Genomic DNA, 23,871 nt, shown 5'->3' on the forward strand with positions numbered 1-23,871 from the left:
ATAATATGATTTGGAAGATGCAAAGAAAGGAAAAGGGTAAAAGAAAGGTGCCAAATAATGATGTTGTGAGTGTTATGTTTTTGTGAAAAAATTGGTGGTGGTGTTGTGTCATGTAAAAGTAGATTGAAGAAAGCAAGAGAGTCACAAAAGGAGGTTACATGAATGTAAAGAGGCTAGAATGGTAGGGAAAAGAGCTAGGTATTTTGTGAACCAGGTTTGCTTGGATCCACTTTATATTTGATTTTGACAAATCTAGGGTTTTAGATATATATCATTCATATTTTGAAGTTCAATCTCTATTGTTTTTACAATTAATACGAAACCTTACATTTCTTAGCTCGTGAAGACAAGAAAGTAAGATAATGGGACAAAATAATATTTATGTTACTCAATAAACCAAAAAAATTAAGTTTAAAAATATAGCAATTTTGAATATTATACTTAAACAATTTAATAAAAATTCAATTAAAACATTTATTTAAAATTTAAAACTTAATATTAAGCCTAATTACCAATGATCAACCATGCGATCAATTTCCTGAATTCAAACGAAATTCATGGAATTAATTTTTTTGTTAAATATGTTTTTGTCCCTCAAGTTTCAATGAAATTTGAAATTAGTCGCTCTTCGAAATTTTATACCAATTTAGTTCTTTATCTTTAAAAATACGTGAATTTAGTCATTTTAACCAAATTTTGTTAAGTTTATATTGTTTGACACATTTTCGCTTCAATATTAACTTAAATATCATCATAAAATGCGTTTAAAATGTCAAATAAACTTAATAAAAATTGATAAAAAGAACTAAATTCACGTATTTCTAAAGATAAAAGACTAATTTGGTATAAAATTTTGAAGAGGGACTAATTGTAAAATTCACTGAAACTTGAGAGACCAAAAACATATTTAACTCATTTTTTAATATTAAAACTATAATTTTTTTCTTTATTATACTAAAAACAAAATATACTAATACTTATTATATTGAACCGATTATTCACCTTAATAAATTTAAATTTACATTAAAAGTGTTAAAAGGTGTCATCGGTGTCATCTCGCTGTTAAACTTAGATATCAACATGAAAAATTATGTATACTCAAGATCCTTCAACATCAACATATAGTTTTTGTGTCTCTCATCTAGCAGCCATGACACCCTACGCATCACCAACCACAATCACCACCAGCTGTTTCCGACATTCATAAATTATTAGCAATTATAATTGTTTCAACTTTTTTTTTTAGAAAAAACTCATTTCATTGTCAGAAGTTAACTCTCCTTTTTATTACAAAATGTTAAAAATAATGCATATTAACTTTTGGTTTTAATTATTGATCCCACTTTTTTAGGAGTGTGTCAATTCGGGTACTATTTTTTAAAAAGTTTCAATTGTATCATAACTTTTGAAAAAGTGTCTCAACACTAACACAAAAGAAGATCTTTTACGTCCGGCGCTTTTTGCTTTTCTCGTATGGTTTAAGTCAGACGTAGTAATGATAATTGTAAATTTACGACAATTTGGGTACTGTTTTTAAAAAAGTTTCAATTGTATTTTTCAGAAAAAAGTTACTAACATCATCAACTGATAATGTCATGTGTCACACCAAAAACCCAACACGTGACAACAAATTTTTCTGCACAAAAAAAAAATTAAAAAAAATTAAAAAATCACATATATAACTCATCGGAAGGTGTAAAAATGTTTTGTGATGATAAGATTCTCTCTAGGACACTCATTCATTAGGATTGCTTAAATAGCAAATATAAGTCTGATCTCTGACATATTTAATACGTATTTTATTGCAAGTTATATGTAATAAAGCATGAAAATTTAACATGATTCAATATACAATCCACAACTACACTAAAAACACTAAAAAGTATTTTATTTTTGTGCATATCAAGTTTTACATAGAGTTTTTATATAATAAAGGAAAGAACTATATCTTACAATATTAAAAGATAGTTTTTATTCCATGATTACACTAAAAAGATGCCTATTAATTAAAATCCTCCTTTAACAGTTATAAAACTGTACAAAACTCTAGATAAACTATCTAAATATAAAATTTTATACCAACAACATCTTTCCTCGTCAAACCGTCCAAAAGAAATAAAGGAAAATCTTTACTAAAGAATAGTCAATTACCCAAATCTTGATCACTCAACTATTCTCGTATTGTTGTTTTTTCATAAAAATAATCTGAGATAAAATTGCAAATAAAAAAAAATCAACATATATAATATTTTTTATAAATTTCTTATTCTTTATATACATATAGATAAGTAACCTTAATGATTATAATATTTGGATTAGTTTTTTTTTTATGTTAAGTTTTAATCCTTACTTATACACATATTTCTTTCAAATTTGAACAGAATATATAAATAGTTTTGACTTTTATTCGGCACGATAATTGAGAGATGAGAAAATGACGTATTTTACATTTTGGATATCTCTGTTCTGGGCAAATTTCTTTTGTCTTAGTTGAAGCAAAGATTTTTCTTACGAAGAAGCGAAAATGTTTTGAAATATTGAATATTTTAAATATATCATTAAATATTTATTATTTTCAAACAAAATCAGTTAAGAATGTAATGCTTATTAATATTTTAAATATAATCTTATTAAATATTTCACTGTTAGTAATTAAATTTTTAAGAATAAAAATATTAAGCAAGAAACACTTTAATACAAATATAATATGAATTAAGGAGCTGAGTGTAACACTCCATTTAAATAAATACCTTAATTAAATGACATGTTACACAAATAATACAGAGACAAGGTCCTGAGTATAAACACTACTCCTTACCGTATCATATCCAACGAACACGCGTCATGATGCCAAAACAAGACATGGTACAAAGTTCAACAGTAAATCAATTGAGATTGAAAAGACAAGTAAATACATGGGTCGTATCGTAGCCCTAAAAGAAAGCCCAAATAAACAAAATCCAGCCCAGCCAGACTATGTAGTGGAGTCACCATTTCCCTGTTGATCACAAGTATTTCTCGTATCTGCTCACATCGATAAGTTGATGATCATCGCAAAGAGAGAAAACCACACACATAACGTTATAATTAGTCCAAGATGCACATGTCAACCAATCATGTTACGACTTTTAAACAATGCACTAAGAGTCACGACACGACTCATCCGAATACATATAATTAGTCAGATTCAGCGAATGCTTGTACTTGTGGTGAACTTCCCTGCTCTGCCGAGCTGCTCTACCGAGCTAATTGTTACAATGTTTCTTTCCCCCACACACAAGGTTAGTCCTTAAAGGGTTTCAGGCCTCCTGCTACTCTCACCACTCGAGTCAGTACGCTCTATGTGAGACTAACTGACTCTTTAGAGTGTCAGGATGCAATCCTTACCTTGAATCCTTACTAAATTATATAAATGGGGCACCACCATCAACTCCCACTAATAGGGGTCATGGAATTACATCCTGACCAACTGAGGTACCACCATGAGGTCTCACCTAGAGACTAGTGGAATTACGCCCTAACCAATGAGGCACCACCACGAAACTATTGTGGAATTACGCCCTAACCAATGAGGCACCACCATGAAACTATCATGGAATTACGCCCTAACCACACACAAATCATATTTCACCATCCAAGTATGTAATTGTTACGCATACAAATCTCATGCCAACATTTATAACCAACTTTCATTCATATTCCATACCAAAACCATACCAAACTCATCATTTTTAGCCCACGAATCATTCCATACATGCAACATGCTCAATTCATGTTAAACTCATCCATCACAGACCATAAACCATCTCACTCATACATAATCACCCAATTCATGCTTTAAAAGTATAATCAATACAAACATATGGCCAACATTTAAGAACAAAGAAACAATAAAGCAAGCACACTCCTGGCCCAGCTCCTCGCTTAGGCAGAAAGGTCTCACTCAAGCGAGAGGGATTCTCGCTCAGGCGAGCTCCTTTCGCCTAGGCGAGAGCTCGACAAACAGGAACATTGGCCTTCTGCACTTTCTCGCTTAGGCGAGACCTCCTCGCTTGAGTGAGACATTCCCTCGCTCAAAATGAAGATTGGTCGCCTGAGCGACAACTCGCGCAAAAGACCTGGGCGAGCCTCTATTACTCTCGCCTAGGCGAGACATGCTCGCTTAGGCGAAAAGACCAGCGCTCACCACTGTTCCCTCGTGCAACAGCCACATTCAAGGATCTCAACGACATTTAGCAACATTACAAGCCATCACAATAGCACCCAAGCATTTTAAACACAGAAACAGAGGTACAACAAACATATATGACTCGAAAGTGAGAAACCCTAACTTCCCTTACCTGGAAAATGCCAACAGACTACTTCGACACTTAAGCGAATGAGCATGACAGCTCCTAGAGCAGACTCATGAACTGGAAAAATGGTAGAACAAATTCAATATGGGTTACCAATGTGAACCTTAGCTAGAATCATGATAATAGGGCTAAAAACAAAGGAGGTACGGTTAGTGAATCAACTTACGTGACTTAGAGAACGAAACTGAACTAGCTTGAAGATGGCGGAGGTCCAAACCCTAGCAGAGGTCTGCAGCTGCTCAAAGAGGAAGTAAGGGAAAGCTGTTTTTCTGCGAATGAGATGAATGAGTGGGGTTAGGACAGATTAGGGTCTTTGGCTCCCTATGGGCCAGCCCTAGGCCCAACTGATTTGGGGCAACCCTTTAAAATAAAGGCAGAAATGTAAGTGGCCCTTACACTAAGTAATAAATTGTGAATCTTGTACCTTTCTCTCCAATAGCATCCTAAAAGTAAATCGTAATCTCACAAAGTTTATATAATTAATTTTGTTATAATAATATGTTATTTATCAACAACTAATATATCTTGATTTTGAAATAATAAGAAGACAGATAAAGGTACAAATATTGATATGGATGTATACATGTTATCTAGAGAGATTGGGGATAGGAGAAAAATTTTATACCCATTGAATTTTAGTATAGAAATGAGGATAATATGAGATAGCAAAACTCGTTCTTATCTTGTCCCATTGTCATTTTTATTTATAACTTTTAATTAAGTCAATTAGTTTTTTTTTATCTATAACAATATATAAAAAGGATTCCCTCTTTTGTGTATACATTTCAAAATACCAATTTTACCCTTTAAAATATAATTTTTTATAAAATTTTTAAAAATTGACTGTTACTTTTATAAACTTTTTTATAAAATCGTTTATCTCTGCTCTTCTTTTTTTCTCTATTTATCAACAGTTATTCTCTCATCTTTTCTGATATATTTCACTTTATTTTTAATTCTTACATTATATATTATTTTATATATTATAACTTAATAACATTACGTTATCATCACCTACTAATATAATATCACATATATTTAAAAAATGCATACACACAGTAACGCCTGTATGTATGCTAGTATAAGTTAAAGATTTTAAGTTAGTTTTAATATAAATTTTCTAGTTAATATTATTAAGATTATTTATATATCCAATAAAATATTTAAAACTTAAATTTTAAAATAAAATAAATTCAATATATTCAATTTTTTAGAAGCAATACAACTATTTATTTAAACATGAGATTAATTAATATTTTTTCATCATCATTCACTTTTTCACATGATAAATATGTGTTTGTTTTCACTGTTGTACTGTTCAGAGAGATAGAAAGACGAGTAACTAATTCCATTGGATTCAATGCTTTCCAGAAAAATGAGAAAGTGAATTTGTACGAGTTCTTCTCACATCTGCTAAACCACCGGAATTTGATAGCTCTTGAAATCGATTAGTCAGTAACACTCAAAAATGTAATTTTTTTTTTCAGAGTCTATTTTAATAATCATCAATCAGGTCAGCATTTTATCTATCACAACATTAGCTCTATTAATCCGATCCACATCGAGCCTAACATCACAATAACCTCAAAGAAAAGAAGAAAGAGTATATTTTCAATCATAATAACAAAAAATAATTATATTAACAATATTATTATTTTTTAAGACTTTTGCAGGTGTTTGATGAATAAAGTCGTCACATTTTAAATGAAGAATAATTATACGAAAGAGAACGGAGAAAGCTATTAAAGTGATATTTTATATAACCTAAACCCATCCTAATTTTCGTTCAATTTTATTATTTTAGTCATAATTTTTGTTTCTTTTAAATAAATTTAAATTTTTGTCAATTTTATTCAATTTGATCTTTTTTTGATAATGCCGTTTAAATAATTAACCGTAATGAACATTGACTGTCACGTATTATTATCGTTAGTTATTTAAATGACGTTAGTAAAAAAGAACCAAATTGAACAAAATCGACGAAATGGAAACCTATTTGAATGAAAAACAAAATTAGGACTAAAATAAAAAAATTGAACGAAAATTGGAACAAAAAATGTATTTTAACCTAATATATATTATTAGAGTCACATTGATGGTAAACTCGTTTTATCTTTAGTCAATGTAAGATCTCGATAGACCTAATAAACAATAAATCTTTCAATATAAAATTACATAATAGATTGAACGAACAATAAATCTTGTTATAATAAACTTTAACTCATCGTTCTGATACTATGTTAATAAAGTAGACTTTAAAGTAAACATTACAAACCTGATTTGTAAAGTTGAGGTTATTACTCATTTATATATATATATATATATATATATATATATATATATATATATATATATATATAAATTTACATATTTTTTAATTTTTTTATAATATTTATTTTAATTCAAGACTTTTACGAAATTACATTTTAATTATTTTTTATTCACATTTTAACTTTTTATTACTTAAAAAATAATATTTTATTATTACATATAATCCAATACTCTTTTTAAGATTTTGTACAATAAAGATGTGTAGTATACGTCATTGGAATCTAATTTTTAATTATCATCGTACAACCATTCCATATTATCCACATGTATGGTGTTGTGTTGCGGTGGCCACTTATTGTAGCACTAGCACATCAGCACCTGGTTGCAGCTTTTCTCTTTTTTAACCATAAATAGTTCAAACAAAATCAAATTATAATTGGCATAAACCATGGATGAATCATGGGAAAAATGGTTTTCTAATTTGGTAAGTAATATACAACATTCACTGCATTACAATCACGCAACCAAACATCCTATGTTATTATATCATTTGGTTCTTACGAAAATGATTCTCCTTTTTGCAGGAAATGGGTGATGATGAGTTTCATGTGTTCAATGAACACGACATGATGATATCTCTTGAGGAAGAATTGATGAAGGGAGAGAGTTCAGTGCCTCATGATTCGGATTCTGCTATCAACAACGACAACAACAACATGGGCACTGGTTCGTGTTTGGAAACAAACACACAACATGCGAATTCTAGTTCGGAGAAGAAGCAAGTATTTTCATCCTGCATTTTCTCTTTTGCAGACTCCACTGTGGTTTCAAATGTTGCTGATGAATCGTTCCATGCAAAAACTGAGAAGAGAAGAAGCAATTTTCAGGCGCAACAGCACATAATGGCAGAGAAGAAGAGGAGAGAGAAACTCAGCACTATGTTCGTAGAACTTTCAACCATGGTTCCTGGTTTGAAAAAGGTCACTTTTATTCCTTCAAATTATATTATTTTTATTTTTTTTCAACAAGAAAAAATATTTGATTGGATTATCTCAATTCATATAATATAAGTGATATATACAAAACAAAAGATGAATGTCACCTTATGAGCCTCTCTCTCTCTCCTTTGAAAAACCTACTGAGGGTTTGATTTTTAAGCTACCACATTTTCGTATTTTTAAGCTAAGAGGGTTTGATTTAGTCAAGTATATATCAAATTCATGCATTTATAGTGTAAAAAACATATCTCAAATCAACTAATAAATTGGACATTTATAAGCTATTAATAAAAATTAAGAGAATTTTAAGTCTTCAAATTATTGTAGAACAAATTTCAGCCTACAAATATAGCATTGTACTTTTGACAAAATAAGAAAATAGAAAAGACTTGTTTACAAATTGGCATCAAAATTGAGAGCTTGAGTGTTAAAATGTTTGAAAAGATTAAGTGAGATGGCCAACATGTAATCAATTATGACAACTAGAGCCTCCAAATGAAGGCTCTTCTCAGTTTCCAGGATATGGAAAGTGGTTGAAGATGGTTTCATCAAACCAAAAAGTATTGTGGGTCTTACGGTAGTAAAAAATAATACATTAAAAGCAACACGTATGAAGTATAAGGTAGTCTAGTACATGTTACATTAAGTTTTTGATGAGTCTGACTCTAAGAAGATATCAAGCACTGAAACTTCAAAAGGAACATGAGATATTTTGCTAAAGGTGTACAAGGGAGATGACCAAGTGAAACTAGTATGACTTCAAACACTTCATGGTGAGTTAAAGAGTATGAAGATAAAGGAGTTAGAAGGAGTTTTCGAGTACATTACACGTGTTGAAACTACGTTTAATCAACTTAGTTGAAATGGAGATATGCTCTACGTCGGTGACTGATGACTTTAAGAATGTCGTATGTGAAATTGAAGAGTCAAAGGTCTATCAACACTCAGGGTAGAATAGCTTGTTGGTTCTCGTGAGGCACACCAATAGTGAAAGAAAAAGATAAAGATGAAATGGTAGTAATGGAACAAGAAATTAAAGAAGATAAAGTGTTTTATACTAACAAAACTCAAGGTAAAGGAAGAGGTTGAGAAGGTAGAAAAAATAGTCGTGGATGTAGAGGTCGTGGTCAAGATGAATTCACTAAGAAGAAAGAACAAATCAAGTCAGCAAAATTGGTATGGAAGAGTAAGAGGTCAGTGGAGAGGATGTCAACCACTGAGCCATTCAAATGTTGAGTGCTACAACTGTCATAAATATGATCACTATGCAAAGGAGTGTAACTAGGATAAATGTTACGTTGTGGTAAGGTTGATCATTATGCTAAAGGGTGTCGAGCCGAGAATAGAAAGGAAGATACAACCAATTTACTCATAGAAGATATTGAAGCCAAAGAAGCTTTATTGATGATGACACAAAGTTTGGGTATCAATCACAACCATATGGAAAACTCGAGTGTATATCAACTCAATGTAGTATCTTAACACGCACACAAGCAATCATATGTGTAGAGACGAGCATCTATTTAAAGACCTATCAAAGGTTGGATCAAGATATGTGTCATTTGGAGATGCTTCAAAGGCTGTAGCAAACGGTCGAGACACAATTTTGTACTTGCAAAAGGATGGTTGAGTTGGACAAATTTGATATGTGTGCAATGTACTTGATCTCAAGAGTATATGTTGAGCATAAAACAACTCATAGAGAAAGATTACTCAACACTCATGAAAGACCAAGTATTATTGTACTTTAAATATAAGCTCGAATGGTTGATCCCCAAATTGAAATAAAGAAAAATCGTATGTACAACTTGGATTTGAAGATCATTCAAAAAACATACTTGAAACTTTATGTAGAGCATGAGGTAAAGATGTTGCATGGATTACCGAGTATAGAATTCCAAAATAAGTTTCGCGAAGAATGTGTAGGAAAAGTTTCGAGTATCGTGCAAAGTAACAATTCATACTGACCTGTTGACTAGTTACCCTTGAATCATTTAGTGGTAAAAGATATTTCATTTCTTTTGGGAATGATTTTTCATGGAAAATAAGGGTGTGTTTTTTGATAGAAAAATATGAGATTTTTGTGGTATTTAATAAATTCAGAGCAATGGTAGAAAAGGAGTCAAACAAAAACAAGAAGTCAATCTGATATGATAGGCAAGACGAGTTTACATAAGTAGAATTAATAATATACTATGAGGAAAAGGACAATAAAAAAAGTAAGGAAGAATAAAGTTAATTATACAATAAAAAAGGAATCAAAATATTCTTTTATTGACAATTAAGTAAATCAAGTATTCAAATTATGTGAAACATTATGCTCGGTTGGTATGGTAGCTTAAAAGTAAAATATTTGTATATGTGCAGTTGGACAAGATATCTATCATTGGCAAAACCATCGATTATGTGAAACATTTACAGAATCGTGTAAAAGATTTGCAAGAACAAAAGAGTAAGACAGAATCTGTAAAGTGCTGCAAAAACAACAGATCCAATGTTAATATTTCAGAAAATTTTCCCAAAGTTGATGCAAGTGTTTCAGGTAAAGATGTAAGAATCAGAGTTATTTGTGACAGACGAGAACACATTGTAACAAACCTATTTTCGAAGCTTGAATCTCACCATGTCTCCATAGTTTGCAGCAGTGTTCTGCCATTTGGAAGTTCTGCTCTAAACATTTCTGTCATTTGCAAGGTAATATCAAATATCATCCATGTAAAAGGAAAAATATCATTAACTAGGATTTGTTTAGAGGAAAATTCTCCATAAATATTTCACTAAATATCTTTCATAAATTAAAGTTAATATATGTATGAAGTGAAAACTAACACTACTAAAAATTCTCATATTACATGAAAATTTTCTTGTAAATTTGTTAAAAAAATTTACAAGAAAAAACTTTTTCTTGCTATTTTTTCTAAGAATTTTATTTGACAGGTAATTCCTTCGTGGGTAATTATTTTCTACAAAATTATAGAATTCGCAAGTATTTTCTACAAAATTTGTTGTGAAAAGTGTTTTATACAAAATATTTTGCAAAAAAATTGGCAGTAATTTTCTGCAATTTTTTTTCATAATAAAATTTATAAGTATTTTCTACAAAAAAATAAATTCAAAACAAAATTGACAGGAAATATGAAATTTTTAGTAGTGTAAATTTCGAAAAGGTTAATAATAGGTATATTTCTAAAGAAACAAGTCAAAAAATGAGTTTCTCTTCAAACTAAAATTATCTTAAACATGAATTTAAGAAAAAAATATATAAGTGTTTTTACAAAATTATCCCACATATAAGCTAATTTGATTATTTGGAAAAACTCTTCATTTCTTCTTCTTCTTTTTTTAAATGCTTATGGAAAAAATTTCCTGCATAATCTCATGTAAAAATAACATTTATAAATTAGCTCTTACATCAAGTATTGCTATATATTGTGCAGGTGGAACATTTCAGCATGGGAATAGATGACCTAGTGAAAAAATTATACGAGGATTTATTGAAATTCTATAACTTGCAATAACAGTTAAAGAAGTGTTAATTTTGTGTTAGTGTAACACAATTACTTATATTGATGTGTATTTGGTAGTTTTTCTAAAAGTTAAGAAACTTACCTTAATGTCCGTGTAAACTTCTGTGTTATTTACTCATTCATGAGTTAATTAGTGTGCAACATATTGTCTATGTTAGTTCTTATTACACACATTTATTTAAATATTGAAACCAATTTATAAATGTGTAAAATGCATGTTAATAAATAATTATTTTTGTATGATTTATTGGAAAAAATTAATTATACAAAATATTTCCAATAAATAGCTATATTTTTTTTTATTAAAATTGATTAATAATACGAATTGACAACTTTCTTTTGTATTGAGCTAGATCATGATTAAAAATGAAATATATAAAGGTAGTTCATTATTCCCTTTTGATGGACTAGATTTCTTAATGTAATTTGCAAAATTTTCATCTTGCTCAATAGTAAAAATAAAATAACTCTTTTAGTAATATTACTTATATGAACATGATCTAAACTATATTATACGTTACTCACTTGCCATTATCAATTATAAATTAAGATCATTTTGCAGGTATTTGATTGAGTCATTGGTAGCTGGGTTACTAGTAAGTTTGGGGTGTTAAATACATTTAGCCCAAAGTCTTCCTTTGGGTTAAGATACTCGGGGGTAAGAGAATTTAGACTTCTAGTCCCCATAAGAATAGCAAAAGGAGTAAAATACCCTTGTTGTACAACTTAATCTTCAACATTAATTCTTTGGAAAATGATACTATAACATCCACTTTTTAACAAATTCTCTTACAATATGACGTGACGAGACAACTTAATATGTATTTTATTTTCAATATTTTTTATATTCCACGTTGGCAAGGGAGACAGAAGGGGTTTGAAAGAAATGATACTTTGAAAGAAAGCAGTAGGTAGAAAGGCAAAATGTGAGTGAGAGCACCTTGTTGAACTGGGCACCTTCGTTGTTGTCTTTAACCATATTTCTTTATATTTAACCTCGTGTTGTTCTAAAAACCTGTCTTCTTCTTCATATCCCTATTCTTCTTCGAAGCATTTAGTCGTTGCAAGTGTGTGGGTTATCCCATTGGACGAAAGCTCCGACGGGACCGCCTTTGTATCTATTGGTGCGGAAAGGAGGGATTTTTGTGGTGTTTGTAGTGGCGTGAGTTGGTGGTTGTCATGTTTGTGGTGGAATCTAATCGGGGTCGCTTGTTGGAAAGGTGTGTGGTGGCAAAGTATAATTTTATTTTGTGTATTGGTTGTGATTTTATTTTTTGTAAAAGGTAAAGACGAAGATAGGTTTTTGTTTGAAATTGAGGTTAAGGTTAATTTTCTGTCTTCGTATTTTTGTTAGGGTTTTATTTTTATTATCTTATTTTATTAGTTTTTTGCCTTTTTGTGGATTCTTCTTATATCACATTATAACATTGAGTATAGAGAACATGTTTTCTGATCGCATTGTGTTTTTGGTGTTTGCATGAAGTGTGTATATCTAACTTCATTACTTTTCCTTGAAATGATTGGTAAACGGAAACACAATCCATCAGTGCAAAAGTTAGAGAACTCAGTCAGTGAAAGGTTTAGGCTTTCATATTCCTTTATTTAATTCACTGTTAGTATTATGTGCTTACTTAAGAGTTAATAACTACAAACATGTTTCGGGTGTAGGGACCAAGCACCTACAATCAATACTTAAATTACCTTTTTTCTCCTCTTTTCTGACGTCCTCCTTAGCGAGCTTATACAGTTCTTTCTCTTGCTCAATGTCTTCTCTCCTCCTGTTCGGCTGGTCGGGCGATCGGGGTACCTGTCTAAAAGGCTCCAATCCTTAAGTCAGTTTAAGACCGATCGGTAGGTAGTAGTAAATGCTGTAATGAAATGCGAGTTGGAGATGCTTACCAACTTACCTTGGGCTTCTATTTATAGTTTTTGGTTTGGGCCTGTGATTAGGGTTTCTTAATCATGGCCCAATTGTGTTTTAAATCTGATTATTGATCCAGGTTTTGGTGTGGCCGCCCGACCGATGGGTCGTGCATCCTGTCGGTTGTCTTCATAAATGAGGATCCGCCTGACCGATGGTCCTTGGTCCGCCTGACTGATGGTCCTTGGTCCGCCTGACCGATGGTCTGGCGGTAGGCCATACTGTACACAAGTCCCCCAAGCCTTGGGCAATGTTAGAGATGAAGCGAAAATGGTTTATCAAAAAGCCCGACCGAGGCACAGTGAAATGATAGGATTCTTTGTTGATGACGATCAGCTTACTTGTTTGCCTGACTTTGGTTATTTATTTTTTAATCAGCTCGCGTAGGGGCATTCGTTTTGACAGCACGTGTCATTTATACCCTATCGGGCTTTCGTTTGACCGCTTGGGTCGGTGCTGTTCAAATGGGACTTTCGAGAAAGCTCACCCTTTGATCGAACAAGCTAGGTTCGAGTCCCATAAGGAGCCTCGGTCGGTCGGCCATCATTGAAAAGCTATTTTTAGCTTAGTTATTGTAAAGCCCTATAAGGGCGTTCCTTTTGACAACGCGTGTCACTTATACCCTATCGGGGTTTCGTTTGACTGCTTCGGTCGGTCGATCGGCATTGGAAAGCAATTTTTAGCTAAGTTATTGTAAAGCCTTGTAGGGGCATTCCTTTTGACAGTGCGTGTCACTTATACCCTATCGGGGTTTCGTTTGACCGCTTGGGTTGATGCTGTTTGAACGGGGCTTTCGAGAAAGCTCACCTCTTGATCGAACAGGCTTGGTTCGGGTCCCGTAGGGAGCCTCGGTCGGCCTATCGGCCCATCGGCCCATCGACATTGAAAAGCTATTTAGCTAAGTTATTGTAAAGCCCTGTAGGGGTGTTCGTTTTGACAGCGCGTGTCACTTATACCCTATCGAGGTTTCATTTGACCGCTTGGGACCGTGCTGTTCGAACGGGACTTTCGGGAAACCTCGCCCTTTGATCGAACAGGTTTGGTTTGGGTCCCGTAGGGAGCCTCGGTCGGCCTATCGACCCATCGGCATTGTAAAGCAATTTTTAGCTAAGTTATTGTAAAGCCCTGTAAGGGCGTTCCTTAGTAAACTTTTTGCATCAAATCAATTCAAATATAACAATGAAGTTAATGGAAGTTCAAATACTAAAAAAATTATATTGTATCCTATACTCATGAACCTAATAGGTCCACATGCTCCTTGACCAAATTTTCTTACATTGGACTACTTATGTTCAAATTGTATAACCAGGATTTGCACTTATTAACTCTTTAATAAACATATAGTTAGGAGAATGAATTCATGTAATCCTTTTGCTTTCTTTCAAAGAAGCATTTCTTTGAAACTTTTCTGTTTCCCTGAATCAACATGGAAATTCAAAAAAATAAAAAATAAAATGCACTTTCAAGAACTAAAAGATTGTGAGAGAAGTTGTCAAAAAGTGAATGTGAAAATATCATTTTTCTAATTTTTCTGCACTACACCCTCCCCTGGTCGATGTCACTAGCTCACCTTTCGAAGAAGAGGTTTAAAGACACACATGAAAAAAAAATGTTGTGTAATGTTTGGACATTTTGACGTTGAAGTTTTTAGCATTAAAGTCTAACTTTCTTTATTTATATTAGAGAAAATATATGAATTACGTGAATGGGTATTTTTTTTTAATTTTAAAAATAAATATAAATAAATTTTATTATAAATATTTTTTATTTATTTTGTAAATAATTTTTTTATTAAAAATACTTATTTTATTTTAAAAATGATTAATTTAAAAGAAAAATTAAATAAATGAAACAGTTAAATCCAACAAAACAATAAGTTAAGAGGTAAAAGTAGTGAAAGAATTTTAATTTTAAAAAAATAATTATTTATTAAAGGGTAAAATTAAAAATAGAAATATGGACACCGAAACACAATAGGTATAAATTTGATTTCTTCTCACATGATATTCATTATGACTTTTTAATTCAACGTCCACTTTACGGTAATAAATTAAAACATTTTCTGAAAGTTAAAATTGAGTTTGAAATGGACTTTAAATGTTTTAATAATCGATTAATTTGTTTTTGAAAGGTTTTAAAAATGAAATAAGAAACTTTCTAATTAAAATAATCAGTTAATTTGATTTCGTAATTGATGAGAAAATTTTTTAATTGATTAAATCTTGTAACAATCAATTATTAGATAGAGAACTTGTAATATAATTTCAAAAATTTGTTAAATATAAATCTATTAACAACTTATAAGGTCACTTCAATTACTTATTCCTCTTTTTTCTTCAACTTATAGCTTTCTTTTTAATAAGAGAAAAATTAAATAAAGTAATTAGATTATCTCAACTTTTATACTATTATCTTATTATCAAATCTTCAACTCTTTAAGTTATTATGTGATAATCAACCTGGAAAGACTCGTAATATTTATAATTTTGTCATCGTGTGGGTGAATTATATTCGTCATAATTAATCATTATAAAATCTAATTTTTACCCATAGAAAATATTCTATATCAAATAAAAAATATAATTAAAAAGTAATAAAGAGTTTATCTTAAATAATTTTTTTTTTTAACTTTTCAGGTCACCGTTAGTTTAAAAAATATGGTTAAAGTTAGTTTAAGATTAGAGAAAAAAAAATTCTTTATTTTTAAAATTAGAAGAAAATTTTTCATTATTTTTGAAATGATAAGAAAAATTCTTAATTATTTTCAAATTAGAAGGAAAGTTCTTTATTATTTTTAAAATTAGAAGAAACTTTTTTTATTATTTTTTAAATGATAAGGAAATTTTTTAGTGTAAATTTAAATTTTAATAAAAATAAAAATTTCAGTAGAACATTTATATAAAAATTAAATTTGGTCAATTTAGAGAAGAGCAAAATTGGAACCGAATTAAACAAAATTAACAAAAATTGAGACTAAATTGAATAAAATTAATAAAAATTAAGACAAAATTAAATATAATCCACGAGATATTGCCACTTATGACAACACGGACAACAATTTTCAAATTCAAAAAAAAATTAAAAAATCACATAGTGACATGTGAGAGTTAGTATTTATCTCTCCCTATGTCTAGAAAAGACCATATTAACAACAAATTATAAAAATTAGGATATTTTAAATATTTTGAAAAATAAAGAGGAAACGGAATAAAATTTACGAAAATTAGGAAAAAAGTATTTAACCCTTAAAACTTTCACAATTATCTTAAACGTGTGAAACTCTCTGGCCTCCATGTCTCTCATCTACCAGTCATGAAACTCTGTAAACATTGCCCACCACAACCACCACCACCTGTTTCCGAAAACTAAGTTCATGATCCATAAATTATTAACAATTATAATATAACCTTTGCAATCTTTTAGGAGAAAAAAAAGAAAAAACTCATTTTATTAGTTCATGAAACTTTTCTGGTAGCTCTGAACGTGCTTTAATTGTACAATAATTGTAGGAAAGAAAACGAGACAACTAAAACAAAAAGTCGTACTTGATGACTAAGACCCATTGCATAATTCCAAATTTCCACTCCTTTACACGTTACGTAATTTTAACATGTGATTGGTTGTGTATATAAAACCTATTTCACAAAATTAATGTTTTATTATTAATAAAAAATTTGTAATATAATTTACTAATATCTCATTGGATCATCGTAGTTAACATGTAAGCAAGAACTAATCTAAAATAAAATGGAAGTATATTATTGTACAAACAACTATATAAATGTTAATGAGCTTGAATTTAGTCACGATTATATCATGACAAAATAAAGTATAATTATCAAACTTGAGCATGCATTGCTTAATCGTTCTTAACGTTCGAGTGTCATGCCTTTTGGACCATTTGCAACAAATTTAAGCAACATCACACTTATTGTTTTACCAACACTTCAGCGATCAACCTTTGCTTAAGCATCTAATTGTTAGAATTTCAAGTGTGAGTTTAAGTCTCACATCGAGTAAAAATAAGAAAGTTAAACACTATATAGGATAAATACCCATAAACTCATTATTTTAAGGTTTTAGGTTGAAAGTTGTGTCAATCCCTCATGTGATTGGGCTCAGGTTTCATTGGTATTGTATCTCCCCAGTGAACCTCTCCCTCTATAGACCTAACAAGTGTACAATTATCCTGTAGTAGAAGCTAAGTGAACCAAGTCACTACCGTGGCCTTGATTTGGTACTTGAATTAGTTGTAACAGATAATCCCTGGTGTATGTATATATATATATATATATATATATATATATATACTTTTAATCTTTGGAGATTTCATATTTTTGAATTATTCTTCAATTATTCTGACTTATAATTTGAGTAACAAACTTTATGGATATCTTCCACTTTTGATCATCTTTGACTATTCAATAGTCTATTTTATTTTGTTGATAATCTTCCTAAATCTATAATATTTTCACTTATTTGCAAAATATAATTCACGCATTTATCTTTTCACATTTTATTGAATAAAACCTGAAATATCAAATAAAATAACAATAAAACATAAAAATAAATAAAATAAAAATATGATAGTTTCAATTATCAATAGCTACATAATATAATTTATTATAATTATGACTAAATTTTACAAAATATAAAAAAAAATATCAAAAGAAGAGGAAACATATAACATACAAAAAAAAAAAATACACATATGCATCCCACTCTTCCTACACATTATTTAAGTAGTCTCATTGTTGTCCATGACTCCTACCTATATCATCCTCCCCTCATAACAGATAGACGAACTACAAAACAATAGACAACAAAGTAAGCTATTGCAATTATAATAAATTAATATAGATATGTAGATCATCTCATTACGGAGGCAATTCTTTTCATCATTACCATTCAACTGATTTAACAAAGAATCAAATGTCTACACAACACGTCTTCATTGGCATCTAATATAACCACAACCCTACATACTCTGCCTTCACCACTTTCAAGACTTAGACATTTGAATCTCCTCTTAAAAGATACATGTATTGAGTACAGTTAGAGATTATGTACTTGTCATACTATCTTACACCCCTATTTAGCCCACTCCACAAAGCAATAAACAACTAGGACTAAAGTCTCCCTCCAGTATGACATGGTAAATTCATTATACTTGTGTAGTTCGATCATTTTTCATACCGAAGCACTAGATTGAAGGACCTCTCTCGATTCTCACAAATATAAATCTTCATCGTGAGTAAGATACTAAAGAGTTAGAATAATATCATCAAATCATCATTCAATACACCATAAACCCAACTCAGTATAGTACTTCCTCCCTAAAAGTCATTATTCCCTTATTCATTCAAGTAACAATTCATTCATCATGCATTTCCTCCCAAACATTATCACAAAATCAAAATTAAAAATAATGAAATTGAAGTTGTAAGTCTTAAACTTGTTACCTTCACTTAATGTCCCACTCTCACCAAACGAGACTCTTCTTTAAGGGAGCTCATTCAACAAACAGTACAACTCGTCCACCGAAATCACACCACTAGAGCATTATGTTTTTGAAATAACCTTTTTCTCAGTGATGCCATGGCTCACCCATCAAATGAGTATTGTGAGCAAATTCCTCAAAAATGCGCCTAGTGAATCTCAAGCTCGCCTAACGACCATGGTTGACCTAAGTTCATCCAATAAGTGTCTCACTCACTCGATGAATAAGGACATTGTGAGTATATTTTGTAAACTCGCCTAACCAGTCGTATCTTGCCTAATGGATGAGGTCATTCATGCTCTCTACATTTCATAAATTACACTTTCGGCTAATGACCCTTATACTCGACCAACAAATTTACATAATCTGCATATACAAATTTGATATATCAAGCAATCAAGGGTTCCATTTGAACCGTTTTATCCATTGTCCACGTTTCAAAGGCCAATTCTTTGTTCAAAAACACCACAAATGATACCCCTTGGTCCCATTCACATACCAAACCCATAATTTCAAATTATACACCAATTTTATATCATTCAAAACAATAATTTCACGTTCAATAGTTCTATCTATCTCAATATACCATTTCAATCATTATACTATTAATCAAACCATGCTTCATCACAACAAGATATAACCAATTAGCTATATTATAATTTACTAGCTTTCCTTACCTAAATCACACTAATACAAAAATTACATTTTACAATGGTTATTTTTGACCTATTATATTGATTAAATTGTCGATGTAGAAAGTGTACAACATATTACAATGATTAACAATCCATGTACAATACATCCTTATTACATTGGTTAAAACTATAAACCATTGTGAAATGACAATTATTTGCACAAAAGTTTGTCACATATTACATCAATTATACCATAAATCAATGTAATATAGCCTCCTTATGAGAGATACTACATCGGTTATGCCTAGAACCGATGTTATATGTCGCTCAAGAAGACATGTAATATAACATTGTAGTCATAACTAATGTAATATCTCTCACCAGGAGAACATACTATATTTGTTATGCCTAAAAATAACGTTATATGCCCCTAAAGACTTCTACTTAAGTATGATGTAATATTTTCACATAGAAAACTCAGATAAAAGATCTAATCACACACTAACTAACCGAACAAATATTTATTTTGAACCCTTGGATAACACATGCAAGTTAATAACCGCCACGTGCATCAGATTTACTAAAAAAAACTCAAAAGAAAAACAAAGATGAACTTACTTTATTCAAATAATTGTAGTACTCAAAGTCAGGACTCCTACCCATCTTTGATCTTCAAATAGATGAAGGATGGAATCAGAGATCTAGAGAGAAGACAAAAAAAGATTTTGAAAATATTTTAGAAAAATGATAAGTCTTATAAAATGAAACTCCATTAATAAAAAACCATACTTGTAATCATGAGTATATCTTTTAAAAACCACTACTGCTCTTAACTATCTTCTAAGTCATTATAAATACATTCTAAAAATAAGTCAGTAGTAATCTCACAATCAATGTTTATATAATTAATTTTGTTATAATATATATGTTATTTATGATATATGTGTGACAATATATTTTGCAGCTATATGTATAAAATAGGTTATGCATGTACTCTTTAACACTCATAATATGATTATTATAGTCAATTTTTATTTTTTACTTTACTTTTTCTTCAAATAAACGTATCTATTTACATTTCACTTCTTCGTTTATTCTTTTGGGCGACCTACTATGTTGACCTCTTTACTATTGTTAGTTTCGGTTTTTATTTAAATTATTTTTTATTGCATTTTTTTCTTCAATTAAACGTGTCTATTTACATTTTAGTTTTTCATTTATTCTTTTACCGACATATTACTCCTTTTAGAAAACAGGCCCAAACATCCAAACAAATATATTAGAAAAGTTTCCTTTTATGGTTTATTTATTTCTAATATAAAATTCATCTTATTATTTTACTTTGTCTAGTCCAACATACAAAATCATTTAAAAGAATAATTTTTTTTTGTCGTAATGCAAGACTTTGATAAAATTTACATTTTTAATTTTGTTTTATTCATACTTTAACTTTTTATAACTTCAAAATATATTTTAAGACTTAAAATAATAAAAAATTCTAGTATATATCTCTTTGTAATCTAACTAATTATTATCATTGTAGGACCATTTTATACTATCCACATGTTTTGGAGTTGTGTTTTGGTGACACCTGTCTTTTATCTATATATGGTTGGTACAACGTTGAAAGGGTCTATCAAAATAATAATGATTTTCTCTTCTTCCTTTTCACAATATCATTAGTTGACACAAAAATCAAACTATATGTGGGATAAACAATGGATGAATCATGGGAAAAATGGTTTTCTGATTTGGTAAGTAATACATCCATTACATCAGAATCATGCAACCATGCATCATGTATTATATCATTTTGGTTCTTATGAAAATGATTCTCCTTTTTGCAGGAAATGGATGATGATGAGTTGCATTTATTCAATGAACACAACATGAACTCTCTTGAGGAAGAATTGATGAAGATAGAGAGTTCAGTGCCTTATTATGATTCATATTTTGCTAACAGCAGCAGCAGCAACAACAACAACATGGGTAATGGTTCATGTTTGGAAAGGAACACACAACATGCGAATTCTAATTCGGAGAAGAACCAAATGGTTATTACACCTTGCACTCTCTCTTTTGAGGACTCCACTGTGGTGTCAAATGTTCCTGATGAATCATTTCATGCAAAGCCTGAGAAGAGAAGAAGCATTTCTCAGACGTCAAAACACATAATGGTTGAGAGGAAGAGGAGAGAGAAAATCAGTACTTTGTTGATAGAACTTTCCGCCATGCTTCCTGGTTTGAAAAAGGTCACTTCAATTCTTACCCTTCTTTTTTCTTCAACTCATAGCTTTAGTGTTGTATTTTCTATTTCTTCATCTTTGATGCATATCAACAAAATGAGTTTGTAAGCATTTATTATCTTAGGGTTTACAAAATAGCGATATGTTACACAAGTTAAGTTTTAGTTTGCATCAATTGAAGCATGTTAGGTATTCTTTCAGATATATGTAAGTTAAGTTTTTCCAATTTTTGGTTGGGGTCAGTTCGGCTGAATATTGAACGGTGTCGTCTGGCCTGAATTTTGGTCGGGGTTAATTCGGTCAAATCCGGCCAAATTTCGACTAGTGCTGACTTGAACAAATTTTTTAAATTTTTTACAGAGACAACTTGACCAAATTTGGTAGAATTTTAGACGGGATCGTCTTAGCCAAATTTGTCTAAATTTCTCTTCGGGCTGACTAGGTCAAATTTGGCCAAAATTTTGATCAAGGTCGTTTCGGTCGAATTCGACCAAGGTTGACTCTACCGAATTCGACCAAAACTCAGCCGAAGTCAACTCAGCCAAATTTCGGACATGTCTTACTCGATAGAGTTTGGACAAGTCCAACTTCGGTCGCATTAGGCCAATTTTTTGTCGAGTACGACTTTGTCGAATTTGGCTGAATTTCATTCGAGGTTAACTTGGTCGAATGTAGCCCAATTTTGGATGAGCCCGACTTGGTTGAATTTTGGTTAAGATCAACTCGGTCAAGTTTGACCAAATTTGATCGAGTCAGCCTTGATTGAATTTCGACTGAGTAGGCCCCGACTGAATTAGGTCAAGTTGGTCCAGATCAAATTTGACCGTACTCGGCTTCAACCAAATTTTAATCGAGTTGGCTCCGGTCTAATTTGGTCGAGTTGGCCCTGATCAAGTATAGAATATATCATTCACTACAAGAAAATCTATTGTTAGTGACCAATTTAGATACCAATTTATAAACTAAATTATTGGTAACTAAAATAGTTTCTAAATTGGTCACTATAATGAATTGGCCTCTAAATTAGTCACTAACATTATCCACCAAGGTTTTAGCTACCCAAAAATTTTGTCAATGAATTTCTATCTAAATTTGTCATTAATAGAGCAAATTCAGAAACTAGTTTTTTTTTTTTATAGCTAATGTTAATGACTAATTTAGAGACCAACTCACTCTAGTGATCAATTTTAGAAACTATTTGAGTTACATTTAATTTTTAATTTATAAATTGTTATCTAAATTGGTCACTATAATAACTAATTACTTTTTATCCCTAAAATTTATCCGTAACAAGAGATTTTCCCTTGTAGCGATTTAATATAGCAAGCATTATTCAAATTATGTGAAACATGTGTAATTTGGTTGGAATGGTAGCTTAAAAACAAAATATTTCTATGTGCAGATGGACAAGTTATCTATTATTAGCAAAACCATTGATTATGTGAAGTATCTACAGAATCGTATAAAAGATTTGCAGGAAGTAAACAATAAGAGAGGATCTATAAAGTACTGCAAAAACAACAACACCAATGTTAACATTTCAGAGAACTCAAACGATTTAGATTCTACCTTTCTCAAAATTGATTCAAGTGTTTCAGGTAAAGATGTAAGAATCTCTGTTATTTGTGAGAAACGAGAACAAATTGTATCAGAGCTATTGTCCAAGCTTGCATCTCACAATCTCTCCATGGTTTGTAGCAGTGTTTTGCCACTGGGGAGTTCTATTCTGAACATTTCTATCATTTGCAAGGTACAATCTGAAATATATATATATATATATATATATATATATATATATATATATATATATATATATATATATATATATATTAGTTTCTGCACAAGTTAAAGATAAAACTCATTTCATTCTTTTCTTCTTTTTTTTTCTAAAATGCTTATGGAAATTTCTCATTTATCAAAAAACTCATGTAAAGTAGCTCTTACATCAATTAATTTATGGAAGAGTTGATGCCATTTTTTTACTATTTTTCCTTTCATAGAAATGTTTATAAAAAATTTTCTTTGTAAACATTCCCATGTTTGTAATCAAGTGTTGTAATGTATTGTGCAGGTGGAACAGTGCAGCATGGCAATAGATGAACTAGTGAAAAGTTTATATGAGGATTTATTGAAATTGTATAAGTTGCAAAATTAATGTGTATTTCTAGAAGTTAAAAAACTTACCTTCATGTCCATGCAAACTTCTTTGTATTATCAAGGCATATACTATCTACTCATTCATGAGTTAGTATGCAACGTATTGTCTATTTATATGTTATAAATATGTTTGTTTCAAGCAAATATGCTTATATTACACAAATTTATTTAAATATTGAAATCAATTTAAATGTATAAAATGCATGTTAGTTGATAGTTTTTTATTTTATGATTTATTAGAAAAAAAATAATTATAGAAAA

At 30.5% G+C, this 23,871-nt stretch overlaps 2 protein-coding genes across 2 annotated transcripts; both read left to right on the plus strand.

The window, feature by feature from the left end:
• Positions 1-7,074: 7,074 nt before the first annotated feature.
• Positions 7,075-9,254, plus strand: LOC114166929 (transcription factor bHLH25-like). Its single transcript, XM_028051816.1, has 4 exons — positions 7,075-7,110; positions 7,211-7,352; positions 7,440-7,606; positions 9,165-9,254. Exons 1-4 carry the CDS (start codon positions 7,075-7,077, stop codon positions 9,252-9,254), a joined length of 435 nt encoding a protein of 144 aa, XP_027907617.1.
• An 11,605-nt stretch (positions 9,255-20,859) lies between these two features.
• On the plus strand, positions 20,860-23,669 carry LOC114165768 (transcription factor bHLH18-like). The gene is made up of 4 exons (XM_028050338.1): positions 20,860-20,961; positions 21,055-21,459; positions 22,856-23,203; positions 23,525-23,669. The coding sequence occupies exons 1-4, from the start codon at positions 20,926-20,928 to the stop codon at positions 23,606-23,608; spliced, it is 873 nt and encodes a 290-aa protein (XP_027906139.1). The 5' UTR covers positions 20,860-20,925; the 3' UTR covers positions 23,609-23,669.
• The last annotated feature ends 202 nt before the right edge of the window (positions 23,670-23,871 follow it).

The sequence above is a fragment of the Vigna unguiculata genome, chromosome 10, assembly GCF_004118075.2.
Source record: "Vigna unguiculata cultivar IT97K-499-35 chromosome 10, ASM411807v1, whole genome shotgun sequence".
NCBI classification, from domain to species: Eukaryota; Viridiplantae; Streptophyta; class Magnoliopsida; order Fabales; family Fabaceae; genus Vigna; species Vigna unguiculata.

Coding starts and splice junctions, on each gene's coding strand:
- LOC114166929 (XM_028051816.1), top strand. CDS start 7,075: ATGGATGAATCATGGGAAAAATGGTTTTCTAATTTG. Junction 7,353..7,439: donor CAACAACAACATGGGCACTG/GTTCGTGTTTGG, acceptor TCTCTTTTGCAG/ACTCCACTGTGGTTTCAAAT. Junction 7,607..9,164: donor TGGTTCCTGGTTTGAAAAAG/GTCACTTTTATT, acceptor GACCTATCAAAG/GTTGGATCAAGATATGTGTC.
- LOC114165768 (XM_028050338.1), top strand. CDS start 20,926: ATGGATGAATCATGGGAAAAATGGTTTTCTGATTTG. Junction 20,962..21,054: donor AAAAATGGTTTTCTGATTTG/GTAAGTAATACA, acceptor TCCTTTTTGCAG/GAAATGGATGATGATGAGTT. Junction 21,460..22,855: donor TGCTTCCTGGTTTGAAAAAG/GTCACTTCAATT, acceptor TTCTATGTGCAG/ATGGACAAGTTATCTATTAT.